We start from the raw sequence: 19,499 nt of genomic DNA, 5'->3' as shown, positions 1-19,499 counted from the left end.
AGAAATGTGTGTTGAAACGTGCTAATTATACACTTTAATTAAAGGAGTAATCCTTAATGCTGACAGCAAGTGGTTAAAATGAGTAGTGCACTCCACATTCAGAACATCACCCACATCCTCATTTTAAAAGGCAGATGTTTTATTCACAATTTTTGTTTTCAAAAAGGAAAATATAGAGATATATTTGAAGCTGTTCCCTAGAAACAGAAAAAATAGATTTTTATGCTTTTGCAGCTGTTTTTCTTATGTAACGCATAATGAATGCATTGATCAATACATTCTTCTTGCTGGCCATAATCAATTTAAAGTCTGTCATGTTATCTAGTAACATAGACTCCTTAATATGTATTATATTAAATAATATACATAAGAGATGAAACAGCGCCACTTGATTTGTCTGTGACTTTTTTATTCTTATGGACTTTAGACAATGACATTTAAAGCATTTTTATTGTAAATGTGCGAACATGGGAATAATATCAGTAAAATATAATGTAAAGTTGGGATAAACATAACAAAGAAAGGCAACTAACACGCTGTCAAAGCTAACATCTGTCCAAACATATCATTACTCTAAAAGCTTAGTGTCCAGGCTGTAGGCCACAAATGTGCAGGTGCTTTTTATTTCTGTTATATAGTACAAACGCTTAACCTATTGTGGGCTGTACTCTGGAATTCCATGTGAGTTAGTTTGTGATTTTGTAAATTTATTCACTCATTCATACATTAATTCAATTTCCTCTTTCCCACCTTTGCTCAACTTGTTTTCCTAGGTTGGAAGTAATATGGCTAAGTATTTAAGACATACCAAGGACACCAGGGAGCTTCCATATGTTCTGATGCTTGGGGACTGCAGTCGTTGTTCTCAAGCTTTTGTAATTCAGTGGACAAGCTCCGGAGCAGAGCACACTACTGAGAGCAGTGGATGTTTGCTTCAAAGCATTTTACGTATTTGACCTCCAATATCTTGTTGTCATTTATTAATTGTCTTTTCAATAACATTTATAACCTGAAGAAAAATAATTTGAACTTGTTTTTTGTGGACTTCTGGACTAGATGTGTCTCTTGGTAAATTATTTTGTGTTGCTTGATTCTCCTGTTGTCTGTGTGTATAAACAATATAAATACACTTTACATTTTATTTTTGAATATTTTAAATGTATAAAAATCTACAATATTTTGATAACTTGACTATTGTACGTATATCTTTTATTCCAGCTAGACTCTGATTATATTTTTATTTGTGTTTGTTGGCTTATTAATAAAAATATTCTGGAATAATATTTGTGTGCATGCTTGCATTAAATTGATTAAAAATGAACCAACCCAAAGGTTGCAGTAACCCTACACTATAGTTGTTTTTATCCAATAGTGGGTCAATGTCAATAACCCAGCCTGTTGGGTTAAACTGGTAACCCAGCATAGCTGGGTTAAAATAACTAATGCTGGGTTTGTCCCTATTGGACCCAGCGCTGGGTTGACAAATTGAACCAACTTGGGTTATTTCAACCCAACCATTTTTTAGAGTATACTTAAGGTGGAACTGACTCTAAATTCAGGAGAGCGCTAACTGCATGAAAGTAAACACAGAGCGAAAGTGCTACAAAACTAAACAGCTCGAGTTACACATGAGTTTCTGTGGGAATTCAAACAGTGAATAAACACTTACAGACAATTTACACTTCAGACACCAACAAGAAGGAATCTACCCGGAATCATTGGGCACAAGGCAGGAACACACCCTGGAGGGGGAGCCCGTCCTTCACAGGGTGACAGACACTCACACCTACGGACACTTTTGAGTCTCCAATCCTCCTACCAATGTGTGGTTTTGGAGTGTGGGAGGAAACCAGAGCAGCCGGATTAAAACCACACAGACACAGGGAGAACACACCACACTCTTCACAGACATTCACCCGGAGGAAACCCACGCGGACACAGGAAGAACACACCACAATCTTCACAGACAGTCACCCAGAGGAAACCCACGCAGACACAGGGAGAACACACCACAATCTTCACAGACAGTCACCCAGAGGAAACCCACGCAGACACAGGGAGAACACACCACACTCCTCACAGACAGTCACCCGGAGGAAACCCACGCGGACACAGGAAGAACACACCACACTCTTCACAGACATTCACCCGGAGGAAACCCACGCGGACACAGGAAGAACACACCACACTCTTCACAGACATTCACCCGGAGGAAACCCACGCGGACACAGGAAGAACACACCACACTCTTCACAGACAGTCACCCAGAGGAAACCCACGCAGACACAGGGAGAACACACCACACTCCTCACAGACTTGAACCCACAACCTCCAGGACCCTGGAGCTGTGAAAGAGACACTACCTGCTGCTACACTGTGACGCTCTGATACATGAAAATACAGTACATTGTTCCACACACTACACTGAGATCTAAACTCTACACTATACTCTTAATAAAGGGGGCTCTTTGAGGGTTCTTTAGTAAAGACTTAGGTTCTATTTAGAACCATGAGCTCTTTCTACAAACATCTACCTCCAGAAAATGTTAATCAGATCAATATGTGACTGACTGGTTTAATATTGCACATCTTTGAAAAGGGTTCTCTGTGGGGCCACACATGTTTCTTCTGGACATTGTAACAATAGAGGATCTTTGTTGTGGTGCTGTTTAGAACTGCTTTGAAAAACATATTTTATTTTATCAGTGAAACACTCTTCTTTCACAGATCCACTGACGTTTGGAAGAACAAGACAAGTCATTCCAGGTTTTGTTTTTCCGATCGCTCATGTGAACACAGTCTTCTTCATTCAAGTTGTTTGGTTCTCCCTCAGCCCAGTATCTGAAACACACAGAACATGAATTAGTGTCTCATCAGTGTTTAACCCTTACCTCTTTACATCAGCTTCTCTCTAAACCTGGAGTCCACACCTTCATCGTTTCATGTGATCGATATGGGACCTGCTCCAAACATTTATCAAGTGTCTGCTCTGTCCTTATTTGAGCTGTGTGACATGTTTTAAATGTTCATTATAGAAGTCAGAGATTGCTGGAGCCAGCAGACAGAGGAATGAAGAGGAGAGATTTAAGGGAGGAGGAGGGAGGCGTTGGACGACCTGGAACAGAGTGTGAGGATGAAGGAGGGATGAAGGAGCGAAGGCCTGGGTAGAGCCTGCTTTGCTGAAGGAGAATTTCTCTGACCACTCCATCAGGGCTATGACTTTGTGATGAACCCAGCTTTGAAAACAACTGTAAACGTAAAACTGACCTGAACTAAACATCTTGTTCCATGAAACAGCAGGTAGAATGTAATGGAAGGTGGAGGATTAATAAAACACTACACAGGAGGGAGGAGGAACACCAGCCTTCACACTCCAACTACACCATGGCACCTTGTAGAAGTTGGAATCTGCTGATTTGAGGTGAACATTTCTATATCTCACTTTAGTTCGTCCGCTCGAGACAATAACACAGTAGCAGACGTGTGGTGAGTGTGTGTTGTTGTAATGTCAGGTTTATTCTTTCAGCCTCTTCACAGAGTAAACAGAGTCACGTGGAGTAACACTCCCCAATCACACAGATAGAGAAAGACTAATGTTTTATGGCAGAGTATCATTTATACACCACCTCAGCAGATCATTTCAGTGAAAATACGCGAGAGGAAGTGCTATAATGTGCCTCTGAATTTTGTCTCTCTTTTTTTAATCCTGTTGTTTCTGATCTTGACCTCTGTCCGTTTGTGGACTGTTCCTCTCGTCTTGTGTAGGACACTGTATTTCTTTCTGTTGTTTGATCTTTCACCTGTCTTTGCTCTGTTCTTTTGGATTTTGACCTTGAACAGTTTGATGGTGTTTGTTGCTATAATCTCATTAAACCCATTTTATTGTACTCGAGTCTACAAGCGTCTCCATTCTGTTCCCATCTGACAACAGCAAACCCTTCAACAATCTGTAACTGGGTAAATTTACATAACAATTCAAGACATTTAGGTGTTTTCAGTGAATGAGGTCTGTTCTTTGTTGGTTTTATTTCGTTTTTATTTTTTACTTAAATCTGTGTATGACTGGATAAATGGAGCTAATACAGTTGGTTAAATTTACTTACGCAGTGGTTAGTGCTGAGCCGTCCACCCACTTCCACTGGTTCTCACTCTCACTGTCGGTCAGACCAATCCAAGGTTGTTTACTGCCGATCTTTCTTGCGAGGTATTCCTGTCAGTGTGAAAATGCTTAAAGAACAGTCTCTGTCTCTTAATATTTCTCTCTCTCTCTCTCTCTCTCACTCACACACCTGTTCTTCTTTGCTGTTTATGATGACCAGATCTCCTCCATTGTCTTCACAGTCGACTCTGCTCTCACTCCAGGTCTTCATGTCAGTAGAGATGTAGTATGCAGAGGTGTCAAAAAACACCCAGCCCTGCCTCTCTGTGAACACACACACACACACACACCAAGTTCAAGAGGTTTTTTTTTTTTATCATTTCAGCTATGAACAAGTACAGACTGAAACCAGATGATGTTCCTCCAGGACCATGATGCAGCACAGATCATGAGCACAGACAAATACACACAGGACAGAGCGTGTGGTTCTGACCATTAACCAGTGTATAGTACTGAGAAATATAGAGTGAGGTTGTGTGTAGAAAGATGTGTCATGATATGACAAAACATCAGCAGCAGGTAATTTTAGGAGGAAAGTATGTGCAGGAATTCTAGAGATTTCCTAAAATATTGGGACATTCTGAAAAAATTCAATGATGTGCAAATAATATAAAACTACAATAAATTTAAAACAGTACAAAGACAACATTTGAAATATTCAAACTGAGAAAGTTTGTGTTTATTTTCTCATTCTGAATCACTGCCAGTAACAGTTTCCACTCTGTGAGCGTTTGGGAACTGAGGAGACCAGTGGCTGTAGTTTTGAAAGTGAATTTTTCTGATTCTTGCCTCTTACAGGATTTCAGCTGCTCCACAGCTCAGGGCTCTGTTACAGTGTTAAATGAGGTCAGGGCTCTGTTACAGTGTTAAATGAGCTCAGGGCTCTGTTACAGTGTTAAATGAGCTCAGGCCCAGAGAAGGAGGTGTTTCTGGGTCATGTTTATATTTGTTTATTAACTGCTTTTTTTTTTTTTTAGTTTTTTTTTTTTTTTTGTATTTGAACACAACTGTGTTTACAGAGTGGATTTCTGAAGTGTTTCTGAGCCCATGCAGTGATTCCACTACAGAATCCTGCCTGTGCTTAATTCAGTGCTGTCTGAGGGCCCAAAGACCACAGACAGATACTGGTTTTGGGCCTTAGCCCTTGCATATCTCGCTATAATAACATTCATTCATTGTCGGTAACCCTTATCCAGTTCAGGGCGGCGGTGGGTCCAGAGCCTACCCAGAATCACTGGGCACAACATTGAACACACCCTGGAGTGGGCGCCAGTCCTTCACAGGGAGAAACACACTCACACACTCAAACCTATTGACACTTTTGAGTCTCCAATCCACCTACCAATGTGTGTTTTTTGGCAGTGTGTGAGGTAGTAAGTGTAAGACATTAGAGTAATGTGTATGGTTTCTTTTTTGGGTCTTTTGTGTGTGTGTGTGTGTGTGTGTGTGTGTGTGTGTGTGTGTGTGTGTGTGTGTGTGTGTACGTACAATAATAATGCCTTGTGTTCAGAAATAAAATACACAATCCCTGAATCACTGAATCTTCCAGTGTGTGGTGTGGCTGTGTGTTGTGTCCTGAACTGTGTGCCCTTCTGTAAAATACCAGCTACACAGAGAGATTCTCTGAAGGTTTTGATGATATTATCTTCTGTAGATGAGGAGTTCCCCAAGATAGTTACTATTTAAAGTTGAGAAACGTTATTGTAGAATAATTTCACTTGTTTGTCCACAGTCTTTCACAGCACAGTGAAGCCCTCCACAGCTTTATTTCTGAAAGACTCAGCCTCTCTCAGACGCTCTTTTAAACCCAGGAATGTCACTTATATTTGACCAATTAACCTCTTTATTGTAGCATTATCAATCTGTACCAGTTATAGTTTAATTAAATATATGGTTTAAATGATTCACACCTCCACACATTCTGTTTATATTTACATTTTGCTCAGAGTCCCAACTTTGCTGTAAATGGTGTGGTAATATTTTCATTTCCAACATCTGTGGATTCGTTTCTTTTAAACCAGACAAATCTTTGTACATCTTCTGTGTTTCCATACTCTCAGTCTTTACTGCTTTATAGAAAATGTTTACATTCAGGAAAACTACTACATTCAGAAAGAAGCTACAGTGGAAGAACACAACAGAATATTCTTCTTAAATAATCAGGGTGTGATCACCACATTCACACTGTTTTAAAGCGTTAGAAAATACTGATGAATTCCAAAGTATTCATTACACTGTTCTCTGAGAAATCTAACAGAATATGTTACCATTTACATTGTAGGGCATGTATTAGCCAACACTGGCTGCTGACAAGCCTTTAGCAAAGTGTAAAACTTCACTCTCCGTCACTGGCAACAACCACATGAAAAAACAGCTCTGTACACAGCACTTTACCTTACGTTACAGGAACTGAAACACTGAAACCACCAAAACTTGTTCTCACTGCTCAAGTTTTTAACACTGCATGTGTAATTCAGTCTTATCTGATGCCAGTAATTACAGCACACATCTACACATTTCATAGTTTATATTAATACACAGTTTTATTGCTGAAATGATGATTGTATATTGAATGTATGGTGTAAATTTTGTGTTTATATTTATCTTGTAACTCTTGTGTATTTAATACTGGAAGGGACTGCACAGCTAAGCCTTTACACCTGTGTTAATGTGATGTGACAATTAACCTGATTTGATTTAATTGCTGGTAACATTCAGAAAAAAGATTTAGTTTTGGTGTAGCCCGGTTAAAAAACTAACAGTTAATATTTTATATATTTTATTTAACAGTGGTGTATATGTTCTGATACATGTTCCAGTGAATTCAATGTGTTTGTTTATCTGGTTATGTACCTTTCTATTAGTTTTAGTCTCTTTCTCTTTGGTGAGCCAATAACATTCAAGGGTCGGAGGTCTAGGAGCCTATCAGCTTGGAGGGGGGCGGGAGAGAGAAGGGAGTGAAAAGAAAGAAAAAGGAAAAGCGAGGGAGTGGGGAGAGAACACGAGGGAATGGCGGAGAAGGTGGACGAATATGAGTGAACAACACGCAGTAATGTTATTATTCTCAAGCGGGCATGTGACTGACTGTACGTGAGTACATTCCGCTGTATGGTTGTCGGACTGAGGACCAGTGTAGGATGTTAACACGCTGTTAATCAATTGTTCCAGTCGAGTGCTAGCAGACTAGCTCGGGCTGCTAATTTTCCCCCTCGTGTTCCACTCAGATAGATCTATAGTAGGCTAATTCAGGCTGCTATTTTATGTGCTCTATAGTAGGCTAGTTCAGGCTGCTATCGTTAGCGGGAACACTCTCTGCTGAATGCATGAACGTAGCCGTCCAGTTCCATTGGCTGATTGAACTTTCTAGTTAGTGACCTGCAGGGTTTCATCTCTACTGGCGGTATTGGATGGCGGATGCCCAAGACCCGGTGTATGTGACTGCATGACAAAAGGTTCAACCCTACGACCGAGAGAGAGAGAGAAAATCAAAGTAAAGGCATACAGTGCAGAGGTAACTTTATTTTATTTCTGGCTCTTCGGAGTGAAGGGGCCAATTTGTGTTTTACCCGGCCACTACGCACTCGAGCAACGGTATCAGGCCTGCAACAACAAAGGGGGTTAGAGAACTGTTGAGTGAGACAGTTAACTGCTTCTCTTGGGGAGCTAGGTGTCTGAGAGTGTGAGTGTGGGCCCTGTTTTTTATTTTTCTTTATTTTTGGATAAGTCAATACATTCCAAACCGTTGACATATATATTAGTGTTGTGCGTATTTCTTTCTGTGTGCTTTGATTTGCATTTCCCGGTGTCTAGGTTGTGTATGTCGTTTTGCTGTGCAGTTCGTTTGAGGGTAATGGTCCATTCATTCAGATAACTTTAATATATCTATTGTTAACAACATATACCCAACCATATAATATAGAAGAACCAGGGCCCCAGCTATATTTAATTCATTAAATAGCCGTACCTTATCGCAGTACCTGGTTGGGGCGCTACATAAAATGGAGGCACCGCTGGGATATGGTTAGGGTTTAAAGTGTTGTGACAAATTTTTCATGTTATATTCAATTTTTATTTTTCTGTCTGAGTAATTTTGAAAAAAAAAATCTAACTGAATCATAACTATCAACATGGTGGACTCTCAGTTATACTCAAAGTGTCAGGATATTCTGATAAACTGGTGTAGAGGGGAAGGTCTAAAAGTACAGCATACCTTACTGTTAATAGGGGTCCCAGAAGATCTGGAAGTAGGGCAAATTGAAGCTGTTTTACACACTGTGCGCTGCTGGGGCAGAGTACGTATAAGAGGCAGGTCATTCAATAGTGAGACTCAAAGCCTCCTAGTCCTGTGTGAATGCAGAGAAAAAATTGATCCGGAGAGGATACCCCCAGAATTAAGGCCCACGGATAAATCCGAACCTTGGACGGTGGTAATAGCCAAAGAAATTACTGCAGCTCCTGATGACTTTGCACAAAAGGTGAAGAACTGGCTCCAGGCAGAAGGTAGAACAGTGGAGGATCTCCAGTGTGTGTATACACCCGTCAGCTCCCAACAAAACACTTCTGAGCCTCTCCTTCGTACAGTGAGTGAACTTCTGAATCAAACGAGAAGTGTTCAGATTGAAGGACACAGCTACCGCAGACTTAGAACATTTTCAGGTGTCTGTCCCACACCTATGGGAGAGGAGATGCTAGACCCTTGGTTAGAGCAAGCCTATATGATGATAGAGGAAAGCGAATGTTCCCACAGAGAACAGCGGCGGCGGCTAGTGGAGAGTTTAAAGGGGCCTGCGCTTGAGATAGTAAAGGCTGTAAAGTGCACTGATCCTGATGCCAGCCCTGAAGTTTACCTTAATGCAATAAATAGTGCATTTGGAACTACTGAGTCTGGAGAAGACTTATATTTTGCTTTCCGGCTATTACATCAAAATCCTGGTGAGAAGTTGTCGGACTTTCTAAGGAGATTGGAACAAGCTCTAGCCAAGGTAGTACAAAAGGGCGGTCTCTCAGCCACAGATAAAGACAGGGTACGTATTGAACAGCTTTTGAGGGGAGCAGTAACTTCTGATCTCATGTTAGTGCAGTTGAGACTGCGTGAGAGAAAAAGTCATCCTCCTAGTTTTTTAGATTTGCTCAGCGAGATACGCATGGAGGAAGAGTACCAAGCTTCTCGTCAGAAGGTGAATGCCACAGTGCGCAAGGTTCAAGCTGCTGGTAATTATGATACCCAAAATTCTGAAGTGCAAAGTCTGAGAGCTGAACTGAAAGAACTAAAGTACCAAATTGCTGAAATGGCAAAGCAAAACACCACCTGTCCACAGGAAGACACGCAGCCAAGCCAAGCTATGCCAAGCCTATCCCCAGACTGTAGGTCTACCCCAGATGTCACTGCACTCAAAAAACAAGTCAAGAGATTACAGAACAAGGTGGATGGGATGGGGGTAAAGACTACTGAAACCTCAGCTTCTTCACTGAAAGTGACCACCTCTGAAAATGTTGCACCTAACACTAGAAAGCCTGTAGTAAAGAATACTGATGATTACTTTTGTTACAGATGTGGCGAGAATGGGCACATTTCTACCAAGTGTCATGCCCCTGAGAATACTCAGAAAGTGATCCAGAAACTTATTCGCTCATTGCGAAATGCTCAAGTGGCAAAGCCTAACAACTCCAACTCTACTGACCACTCCTGTTCAGTTAAGAAAAGTTCAGTGGCAGTCATACAGACGGACACATTTCCAAAAGGTCTGATCGGACCTACTTCTGTAGTGAAGGTGACAGTAAATGGTAAGCCGTGCAGTGCTGTATTGGATAGTGGGTCGCAAGTGACCATCATATTTGAGAATTGGTATCAGGAGCATCTGTCCGACGTGCCTATTCAGCCAGTGTCTGGTTTAGCAGTGTGGGGTCTCAGCGAATCCAATTACCCTTACCTTGGGTATATAGTTGTAGAGATGCAGTTCCCCAAAGAACTGATGAGAGTCCAAGAAAGTATTACAGTGCTGGCCTTAGTCTGTCCAGGTCCGAAAAGTCCAGATCAAACACCCATTATAATTGGCACAAATGCTAGTTTTTTCAAGAGATTGGCAGAGTTGTTCAGAAACAAGTGTGGGATCCACATCTCAGGCAGGTTGGGAGATCAGCCTAACTGCAAGAGAGTGAACGCAATGGAGAAACCAGTGAGACACGTGAAGTGGATGGGTCCTGGATCATTGGTCATTCCTCCTAATGGCAGTTGCTGTGTACCCAGCCAAGTGACTTTCTTTCAGTCATTAGCTAAAGATATACTAGTACTGGAGCCACCAGCTGTACCTCTACCATGTAGGGTTCTGCCACAGCCTGTTGTTATACCAGCCTCTGCTATTGATACATCTAAGTTCTCCATTTTCATGCAGAATGAGTCTTTGAAGGAAGTGGACATTCCGGTAGGGACAGTGTTGGGACACTTGTATATTACTGATTCAGTTATGGTTCCACCCACTCAGCATATCTCAAAGGACATTGACCCTGATCTCATTCAGTTTGGAGACTCCTCCCTACCTGAGCATTGGAAAGACAGACTCAGAAAAAAGTTGTCCAAAAGAGCACAAGTTTTCTCCTTACATGAGTGGGACGTAGGTCTAGCCCAAGGAGTTAAGCATCACATCAGGCTCAAGGACTCGAGACCATTTCGTGAGAGGTCTAGGCGGTTAGCTCCAGCTGACTTTGAGGATGTGAGACGTCATCTTCAGGAGCTGTTAGCTGCTGGAATAGTAAAGGAGTCCCGTAGTCCGTATGCATCGCCAATTGTGATTGCTCGAAAGAAAAATGGCTCTGTGCGTATGTGTATTGATTATCGCACTCTAAATAACAGAACCATACCTGATCAGTATACTACCCCGAGAATTGATGATGCGCTGGACTGCCTAGCTGGAAGTAGGTGGTTCACTGTTCTTGATCTTCGCAGTGGTTACTACCAAATCGCCATGGCGGAGGAAGATAAAGAAAAAACAGCATTTATATGTCCGCTAGGTTTCTACCAGTTTGAGCGAATGCCACAAGGCATCATGGGGGCCCCATCTACCTTTCAAAGACTTATGGAAAAGGCTGTGGGAGACATGAACCTGCTCCAGGTATTAGTGTACCTAGATGACTTGATTGTTTTTGGCAGAACGCTAGAAGAGCATGAAGAACGGCTCTTAAAAGTTCTTGATCGTTTGGAAGAGACAGGGCTTAAGATTTCGCTTGACAAGTGTCAGTTTTGCCAGTCCAAGGTAAAGTACATTGGCCACATTGTGTCTTCCAGTGGTATCTCTACAGATCCGGCCAAGGTGGAGGCAGTCACCAACTGGCCACAGCCTACTAATTTGAAGTCTCTAAGGTCTTTTCTTGGTTTCTGTGGCTATTATCGCCGCTTCATAGCGAATTATGCAGCAATTGTCAAGCCGCTGACAGACCTTACCAAGGGCTACGCGCCAAGCAGACCGACAAAGAAAATCACCCCTGCTAAAGCTCAGTCTTACTACAAGGAATCTGATCCATTTGGAGAGAGGTGGAGTGAAGAGTGTGCAAATGCGTTTCATCAGATTATACACTGCCTCACAAATGCCCCACTACTGGCTTTCGCTAACCCACAAAAGCCTTATGTACTGCACGTGGATGCAAGTCTGAGTGGTCTTGGTGCTGTACTCTACCAGGAGCATCCCGAAGGCATGAGACCTGTTGCGTTTGCAAGCAGAGGTCTGAGCAACTCGGAACGAAACTATCACATACACCAGTTGGAATTCTTAGCGCTGAAGTGGGCAGTGGTCGATAAGTTTCACGACTACTTATACGGAGCCAAATTTGTAGTGAGAACGGACAACAACCCGCTAACGTACGTATTAACAACTGCCAAGCTAAATGCAACGGGACACAGATGGCTAGCAAGCCTGGCGTCATACAATTTTGATGTTCTGTATCGTCCAGGGAAGGCTAATGTGGATGCAGATGTACTGTCACGGAGGCAGGAAACGGCCAAAGTCGAAGAATGGAAAGTAATCCCTCGTTCTGAGGTGAAAGCTCTGTCTCAGGGTATCTGTGTGAGGAACCCATCTCAAGCTCCTACGCGATTGGCTGATCAGCTGGGAGTTAGACCAGAAGGAATTCCATATGTATATGCTTTTCCTACTCACCTTGAAATAGGTCAGATGGAACAACTCACCAAGGAAGATCTAAAGAGAGCACAAAATGAAGATCCACTTATTCACAAGGTGAAAGGCTCTTTGAGTACAGGACACTGGTCAGTTGGTGCGGATGAGAAAGATTCTGCTATGTCACTGATGAGGCGTGAGAGCGGAAAACTGATAGTTAAGAATGGACTGCTGTATCGAATTTCTGATAGAGGTACAGGGACAGACATTATTCAGTTAGTGTTACCGGAAGTGTACAGGCATACCGTGATGAAATCATTGCATGATGATTTAGGACATCTAGGCACAGATAGAGCTATAGAATTGTTAAGGAAACGGTTCTATTGGCCAAAAATGGCTCATGACATGGAACACTACATTAAGAGCTGTGGGGAATGTGTTGCTCGCAAAAGTCCAAGCCCACGTGCTGCCCCTTTACATCAGATAGTCAGCAGTGGCCCTATGGAGCTAGTGTGTATAGATTTCCTGTCCCTAGAGCCAGATAGCAAAGGGATAGCCAATATTTTAGTGGTCACAGACCATTTCAGTAGATATGCCCAAGCTTATGTAACCACAGATCAGAAGGCACATAGTTGCCAAAGTTTTAGTTGAAAAATTCTTTGTCAACTATGGCTTACCTGCACGCCTTCATTCTGACCAGGGCCGCGACTTTGAAAGTCGAGTCATAAAGGAACTTCTGCTGATGATGGGCATAAGGAAATCTAGGACCAGCCCCAGCAAGGCGATCCACAGCCGGAACGCTTTAACCGGACCTTGTTATCTATGCTGGGAACGCTTCCACCAGCCAGGAAACGAGAGTGGAGTCAATATGTGAGTCAGTTAGTGCATGCATATAATTGCACTAAGAGTGATGTCACTGGCTACAGCCCCTACTTTTTAATGTTTGGAAGAGAGGCTCGTTTGCCTGTGGACGTGTGTTTTGGAACTTCCCCAGATGGTGTAAGTGAAGTGACACACACCCAATATGTAAACAGGCTGAAGCAGGATTTACACCAAGCTTTCAAGCTCGCCTCTCAGGCAGCTGATCAAAGACACCAGCGAAACAAAGTAGCATATGACAAGCTTGTCCGACATCAAGTCCTGAATGATGGAGACCGGGTGCTTGTTAAAAACCTGGGTCTACCGGGAAAGCACAAGCTACAAAGTAAGTGGAATCCAATGCCCTATGTAGTACTGAAAAAAATTCCAGACATCCCTGTGTACAAAGTGAAACCAGAGAGTGGAATGGGTGGTATAAGGACTCTTCATAGAGACCACTTGTTGGCGATTGGGCAGTGGGTAAGGATGTATTCTTCCCCCGATACAGTGCCTTCCGCTTCTCGACCCATTACATGCAGTAAAAAAACCAAACCTGTCCTGCGGTTGTCCAGGGACAACACTGCGGAAGAGCGACAGTACTGCACAAGTTCTCAAACGGAAGATTCTGATGTTGACGTTCATTATGAGCTGTCGAGAATGAGGACAAGTGAAAGAACTTCTCCTGTAGGTGAGACTGTGGAGAAAGACTCCAGTTTTGTTCAAGTTCCTATTGGTGAAGAGACCAGCGATGGAGATCCAGAGGAGAATTACTCTGTGAGTGATGAAACTGATGGTGAGATGCCATATGACCAAGAGGAGCCTGTAGAACTAGAACATGAGTTTGAAACCCCAGCAGATGTTGAAAGGGGAGAGCAAAGGTCTAGTATTGAGACACCTTCAAATTGTAGGGACCAGTGTGAAAAAACACCAGGAAAAAGAAAAGTGAAGCCCATAAATCGACTCACTTATGAACAGCCAGGAAAGTCCACTGATCAGCCCATGACTATTATACATCGGGGCATAGTGATAAGGTTGGGCTAGTGCTCTGATAAAAACCTTAACATTGGTAGGATAGATTACCTTATGTTCAGTGTCTGTATGGGGACACCCAGACCATTTAAAGGGGGGAGGGTGTAGCCCGGTTAAAAAACTAACAGTTAATATTTTATATATTTTATTTAACAGTGGTGTATATGTTCTGATACATGTTCCAGTGAATTCAATGTGTTTGTTTATCTGGTTATGTACCTTTCTATTAGTTTTAGTCTCTTTCTCTTTGGTGAGCCAATAACATTCAAGGGTCGGAGGTCTAGGAGCCTATCAGCTTGGAGGGGGGCAGGAGAGAGAAGGGAGTGAAAAGAAAGAAAAAGGAAAAGCGAGGGAGTGGGGAGAGAACACGGGGGAATGGCGGAGAAGGTGGACGAATATGAGTGAACAACACGCAGTAATGTTATTATTCTCAAGCGGGCATGTGACTGACTGTACGTGAGTACATTCCGCTGTATGGTTGTCGGACAATTGTTCCAGTCGAGTGCTAGCAGACTAGCTCGGGCTGCTAATTTTCCCCCTCGTGTTCCACTCAGATAGCTCTATAGTAGGCTAGTTCAGGCTGCTATCGTTAGCGGGAACACTGCTAACAGAGACTTTAAGCCCGGTTAGCTCAGTCGGACTTTATTTCTCTGCTGAATGCATGAACGTAGCCGTCCAGTTCCATTGGCTGATTGAACTTTCTAGTTAGTGACCTGCAGGGTTTCATCTCTACTGGCGGTATTGGATGGCGGATGCCCAAGACCCGGTGTATGTGACTGCATGACAAAAGGTTCAACCCTACGACCGAGAGAGAGAGAGAAAATCAAAGTAAAGGCATACAGTGCAGAGGTAACTTTATTTTATTTCTGGCTCTTCGGAGTGAAGGGGCCAATTTGTGTTTTACCCGGCCACTACGCACTCGAGCAACGGTATCAGGCCTGCAACAAAAAAGGGGGTTAGAGAACTGTTGAGTGAGACAGTTAACTGCTTCTCTTGGGGAGCTAGGTGTCTGAGAGTGTGAGTGTGGGCCCTGTTTTTTATTTTTCTTTATTTTTGGATAAGTCAATACATTCCAAACCGTTGACATATATATTAGTGTTGTGCGTATTTCTTTCTGTGTGCTTTGATTTGCATTTCCCGGTGTCTAGGTTGTGTATGTCGTTTTGCTGTGCAGTTCGTTTGAGGGTAATGGTCCATTCATTCAGATAACTTTAATATATCTATTGTTAACAACATATACCCAACCATATAATATAGAAGAACCAGGGCCCCAGCTATATTTAATTCATTAAATAGCCGTACCTTATCGCAGTACCTGGTTGGGGCGCTACATAGTTTGAAATACGTTTGAATGTAGCTCCACATCCAGAAATCAGTTATTTAAGGAGTCAAACATTTTAAATCTAAGAATGTATTTCCTCACCAAGGTTTGTGGACAGACTGCTCTTTAACTGGTCTCTCTCCCTCATCAGGTTGGTGTTACTGGTCTGTAGCTGGTCTCTCTCCTTCATCAGGTTGGTGTTACTGGTCTGTAGCTGGTCTCTCTCCTTCATCAGGTTGGTGTTACTGGTCTGTAGCTGGTCTCTCTCCTTCATCAGGTTGGTGTTACTAGTCTGTAGCTGGTCTCTCTCCTTCATCAGGTTGGTGTTACTGGTCTGTAGCTGGTCTCTCTCCTTCATCAGGTTGGTGTTACTGGTCTGTAGCTGGTCTCTCTCCTTCATCAGGTTGGTGTTACTGGTCTGTAGCTGATCTCTCTCCTTCATCAGGTTGGTGTTACTGGTCTGTAGCTGGTCTCTCTCCTTCATCAGGTTGGTGTTACTGGTCTGTAGCTGGTCTCTCTCCTTCATCAGGTTGGTGTTACTGGTCTGTAGCTGATCTCTCTCCTTCATCAGGTTGGTGTTACTGGTCTGTAGCTGGTCTCTCTCCTTCATCAGGTTGGTGTTACTAGTCTGTAGCTGGTCTCTCTCCTTCATCAAGTTGGTGTTACTGGTCTGTAGCTGGTCTCTCTCCTTCATCAGGTTGGTGTTACTGGTCTGTAGCTGGTCTCTCTCCTTCATCAGGTTGGTGTTACTGGTCTGTAGCTGGTCTCTTTGTAAATTCAGGTTGTTAAACTTGATCCACAGCACTGTGATGGCTATCAGCAGAAGTAAGCACAGCAGCCCCAGACCCACCACAGCCAGTCTGTACAGTCTGCTCAGTCTACACTCTAGAACAGAAATTCACTGTAAATATGTGATACATTTCAGTGAATTAATTAATCTTTATATTCTAAATTGAAAGATGAATGTCACATGTGTAATCTTCTAAAACAGTGGTTCTCAAACTTTTCAGACCAAGTACCACCTGTGAATCCTATGAATGATTTGCTTGAATATTTGTAATTTTCATTACACAAAGTTGTTCTAAAATAATTACGAAAAACAATGAGAATACAAATAAATACAGGCCTGAACTGTAATGATACATTCATGAGATCACATACAATTTTGGGGAAATAAGCACTGAGAGAGAAATAAAAACAAGAAGAGAGGGCAGTTTAATTTGTGCTTTAACAGACTATAGGTGAAAACAGTGCGGCGCTTGGAGCAGGTCACAGTGGCCCTCGGTGCTGGTATCAGTAGGTGAAGGAGGCACAGTGCTGTTAAACAGTGGGTGAAGATCGGCCACGCTGATTTACTTCAGTTAAGGGTTCTCTCTAATTTTACACTCTTAAAAATAAAGGTGCTACAAAATGTTCTGTGAACGATGCCATAGAAGAACCTCTTCTAGTTCTATAAAGAACAGTTTTTGCTGATGTGTTTAAATGGGAAAGGAACCTTAAGATCTAGTGATGTATTAAACATTTAAAAGGTTATTCAAACTCACATTTAAAAAAAAATGTTCCTGTAGAAGTAGTTCTTCTGGGCTCAGGAATATTTCACTGTTTGTGTCTTGATTTGTTTTTCTCGTTTCCACTTTGCCCTTTTTGTAATAAACATCAAATCACTCACATCTGTCTCTAGCCTTTTCTTATGTTCAGTAATAAATGGCTGAACTGCCCCAGCCCTTCCCTCACAGACTGAACTACCATTTATTCATAGCCCATGTTTTATTTTTTTAACACAAACAGATTTTATTAACCCCATGGACCCTATTTATATAGCTATTTTGCTCTTCCGTTTTTTTTTTTGTCAGTGCCTCTTTCAGTTGCATTTAAACAGTAATTATGTGACATAGCCATATTCAATATGTTGTTTTATTTTCTAAAGAACCTTAGCTACTCAAATATGTAATCACTTGAGGTTTTCATGCTGACCGATAAATCAATTTTTCTATAAATTTGTCATGTTTTGACCAAAAATTTTACCTAGCGCCTGCTTTTTTTTTTTTCATATTTCTCAATGTACAGCTTTGAAATCATACATCCACAGTGGATATCTTGACACAGATTGTTAGTGTGAGGTGTATTTTAGTTGAAAACATAAGCATTTTTGATGCTAATTTATTACATGTCATATTACTGTGACAAAATAAATTTGTAGCATCAGACGGACATATTTTTCTTGATATTCTAAGCTCTGGGATGTATGACTGATAAAGTTCTGACAGTCACAGCAGGCCCAGACTTTCAGGAATTAAGTTCAGGGCAAATATGGACAATATCCCAACAAATAAAAAACATTTTGGTACTTTGGCAGTTTTCTCAGATGCTGATAATGTTTACAGTTATTATTATTATTATTATAATCTTTTTAAAAAATGATGAAATAATACTTGTTTACTTAGAAAACACACAATAAATAATTATTTAAGCTTTTTAGTTTATATTTGTTGATCTAATGCAGTGTTATTTGATGTGAAACCTACAAAAACCTTGAAAAACTATAAATCAATAATAGGAATATGTTTTTGCTGATGACTCAGTTTTCTGCCCAGAGACAGTGGGTTGACGTGATGTGAATCAAAACGAAACTGAAAGTAAACATCGTCTTTCTTGTCCCTTTCCAGCGTCTTTTTTTCTGATTATAGCGAATGTCATTAGAATCTGTCATGACAAGGACATAAGACAAACATTTTGAAGGAGCGCCTTGATTTTTAGGTGGTTTTTCACACTGGATTACTCCCAGAGGCTTCACAGCACCACGATGAGTTGAAAGGGTTAAAGAGGCGTATCACCTCTTGCTGCTTCACATTCCACCAGTGGAACAGTTACCACAGCTTGAGAACCAATGTTCTAGAATAAATGCTGGGAAATGTTTCATTTTATTTTATTTTTTATTTCCAAAAATGATTTAGCACAATTATAAAAATGCAGTAGAGCCTTAACCTCACCTTTGTCCTGAGGATTTACTGAACTGAGGTTCCGTTGGTTTCCTCTGGTCATCTGATCCTCATTCACAGGGTCCCTGCATTTGGATCCTGATCTTTGTTCTAGAAAAATATTTGAATTTTCATAAACATCCTCTGTTATCTCCATTCTGTTCTAATAACTCTGATAACTCCAGAAGTGACTCTGCTGGTGCTGTGTATCTGCTTGTACTGCTGCTGGTGATGGGAAGTCACTGCAGATTGCTCAACTAACACTAAAAATCTAAAAAGATGGTGTTAGATAGTGCTGCCTCCCACAGGGTGGGACTATGTTTTTAGGAGCACAAATCCATTTTCACAGCTGGGATTTATGGGTCTGTGTTGTGGTCTCAGTCTGATGAGTCATGGGTTCCTTTGCATATGTGAAATGATCTTATCATCCTGTGACTACATGGTCTGAGGAGACTTACGAGGCACTGCAGGGCTTCTTCTACAGACTGGCCGGCACTCTATGAGCCACACGGAGAGGACATCGACAGGCTCACAGTGTGCATTACAGATGACCAACTTCTGATTGGACTCCACTCTCCCAACCAGGACTGTTAAATGTTACTCAAACAACAAGCCATGGGTAAAAAAAGGACATTAAAGCTCTCCTTAACAAGAAGAGGGCCTCCACAGTTGGAGACAGGGAGGAGTTGAGAATGATCCAGAGGGAACTGAAGACAAATATCAGGGAGGCTAAGAACAAATATAGGAGGAAGCTGCAGTGGAACCTCCAGCAGAACAATGTGAGGGAGGTCTGGAATGGAATGAGGACCATCACTGGGTTCAGGTCCAGCAACAACAGAGGAGTAGAGGGCAATGTGGACAGGGCTAAAGAGATAAATCTGTTCTTTAACAGATTTGATACTGCACCTTCTGACCTCCCCCATCATGACACCTCTGCTGCCAGTGCTCAGCAGCCCACTCCACTCCCCCTCCCTCCCCCCTCCTAATAGCCCACCTCACACCTCCACCACCGATCATCTCTACAGTGAGTCTCACTGCTGACCAGG

At 42.0% G+C, this 19,499-nt stretch overlaps 1 protein-coding gene across 1 annotated transcript; it reads right to left on the bottom strand.

Moving 5' to 3' along the window:
* Window positions 1-2,577: 2,577 nt before the first annotated feature.
* LOC136709909 (C-type lectin domain family 4 member F-like) lies at window positions 2,578-18,593 on the bottom strand. The gene is made up of 6 exons (XM_066685482.1): window positions 18,466-18,593; window positions 15,848-16,360; window positions 9,523-9,544; window positions 4,290-4,419; window positions 4,104-4,210; window positions 2,578-2,841 (listed from the first exon to the last, which is right to left on the bottom strand). Exons 1-6 carry the CDS (start codon window positions 18,515-18,517, stop codon window positions 2,703-2,705), a joined length of 963 nt encoding a protein of 320 aa, XP_066541579.1. The 5' UTR covers window positions 18,518-18,593; the 3' UTR covers window positions 2,578-2,702.
* Window positions 18,594-19,499: the final 906 nt, after the last annotated feature.

The sequence above is a fragment of the Hoplias malabaricus genome, chromosome 11 (assembly GCF_029633855.1).
Source record: "Hoplias malabaricus isolate fHopMal1 chromosome 11, fHopMal1.hap1, whole genome shotgun sequence".
NCBI lineage: Eukaryota > Metazoa > Chordata > Actinopteri > Characiformes > Erythrinidae > Hoplias > Hoplias malabaricus.
The sequence above is the reverse complement of the archived record's forward strand: the minus strand, read 5'-3'. Positions and strand labels throughout refer to the sequence as shown.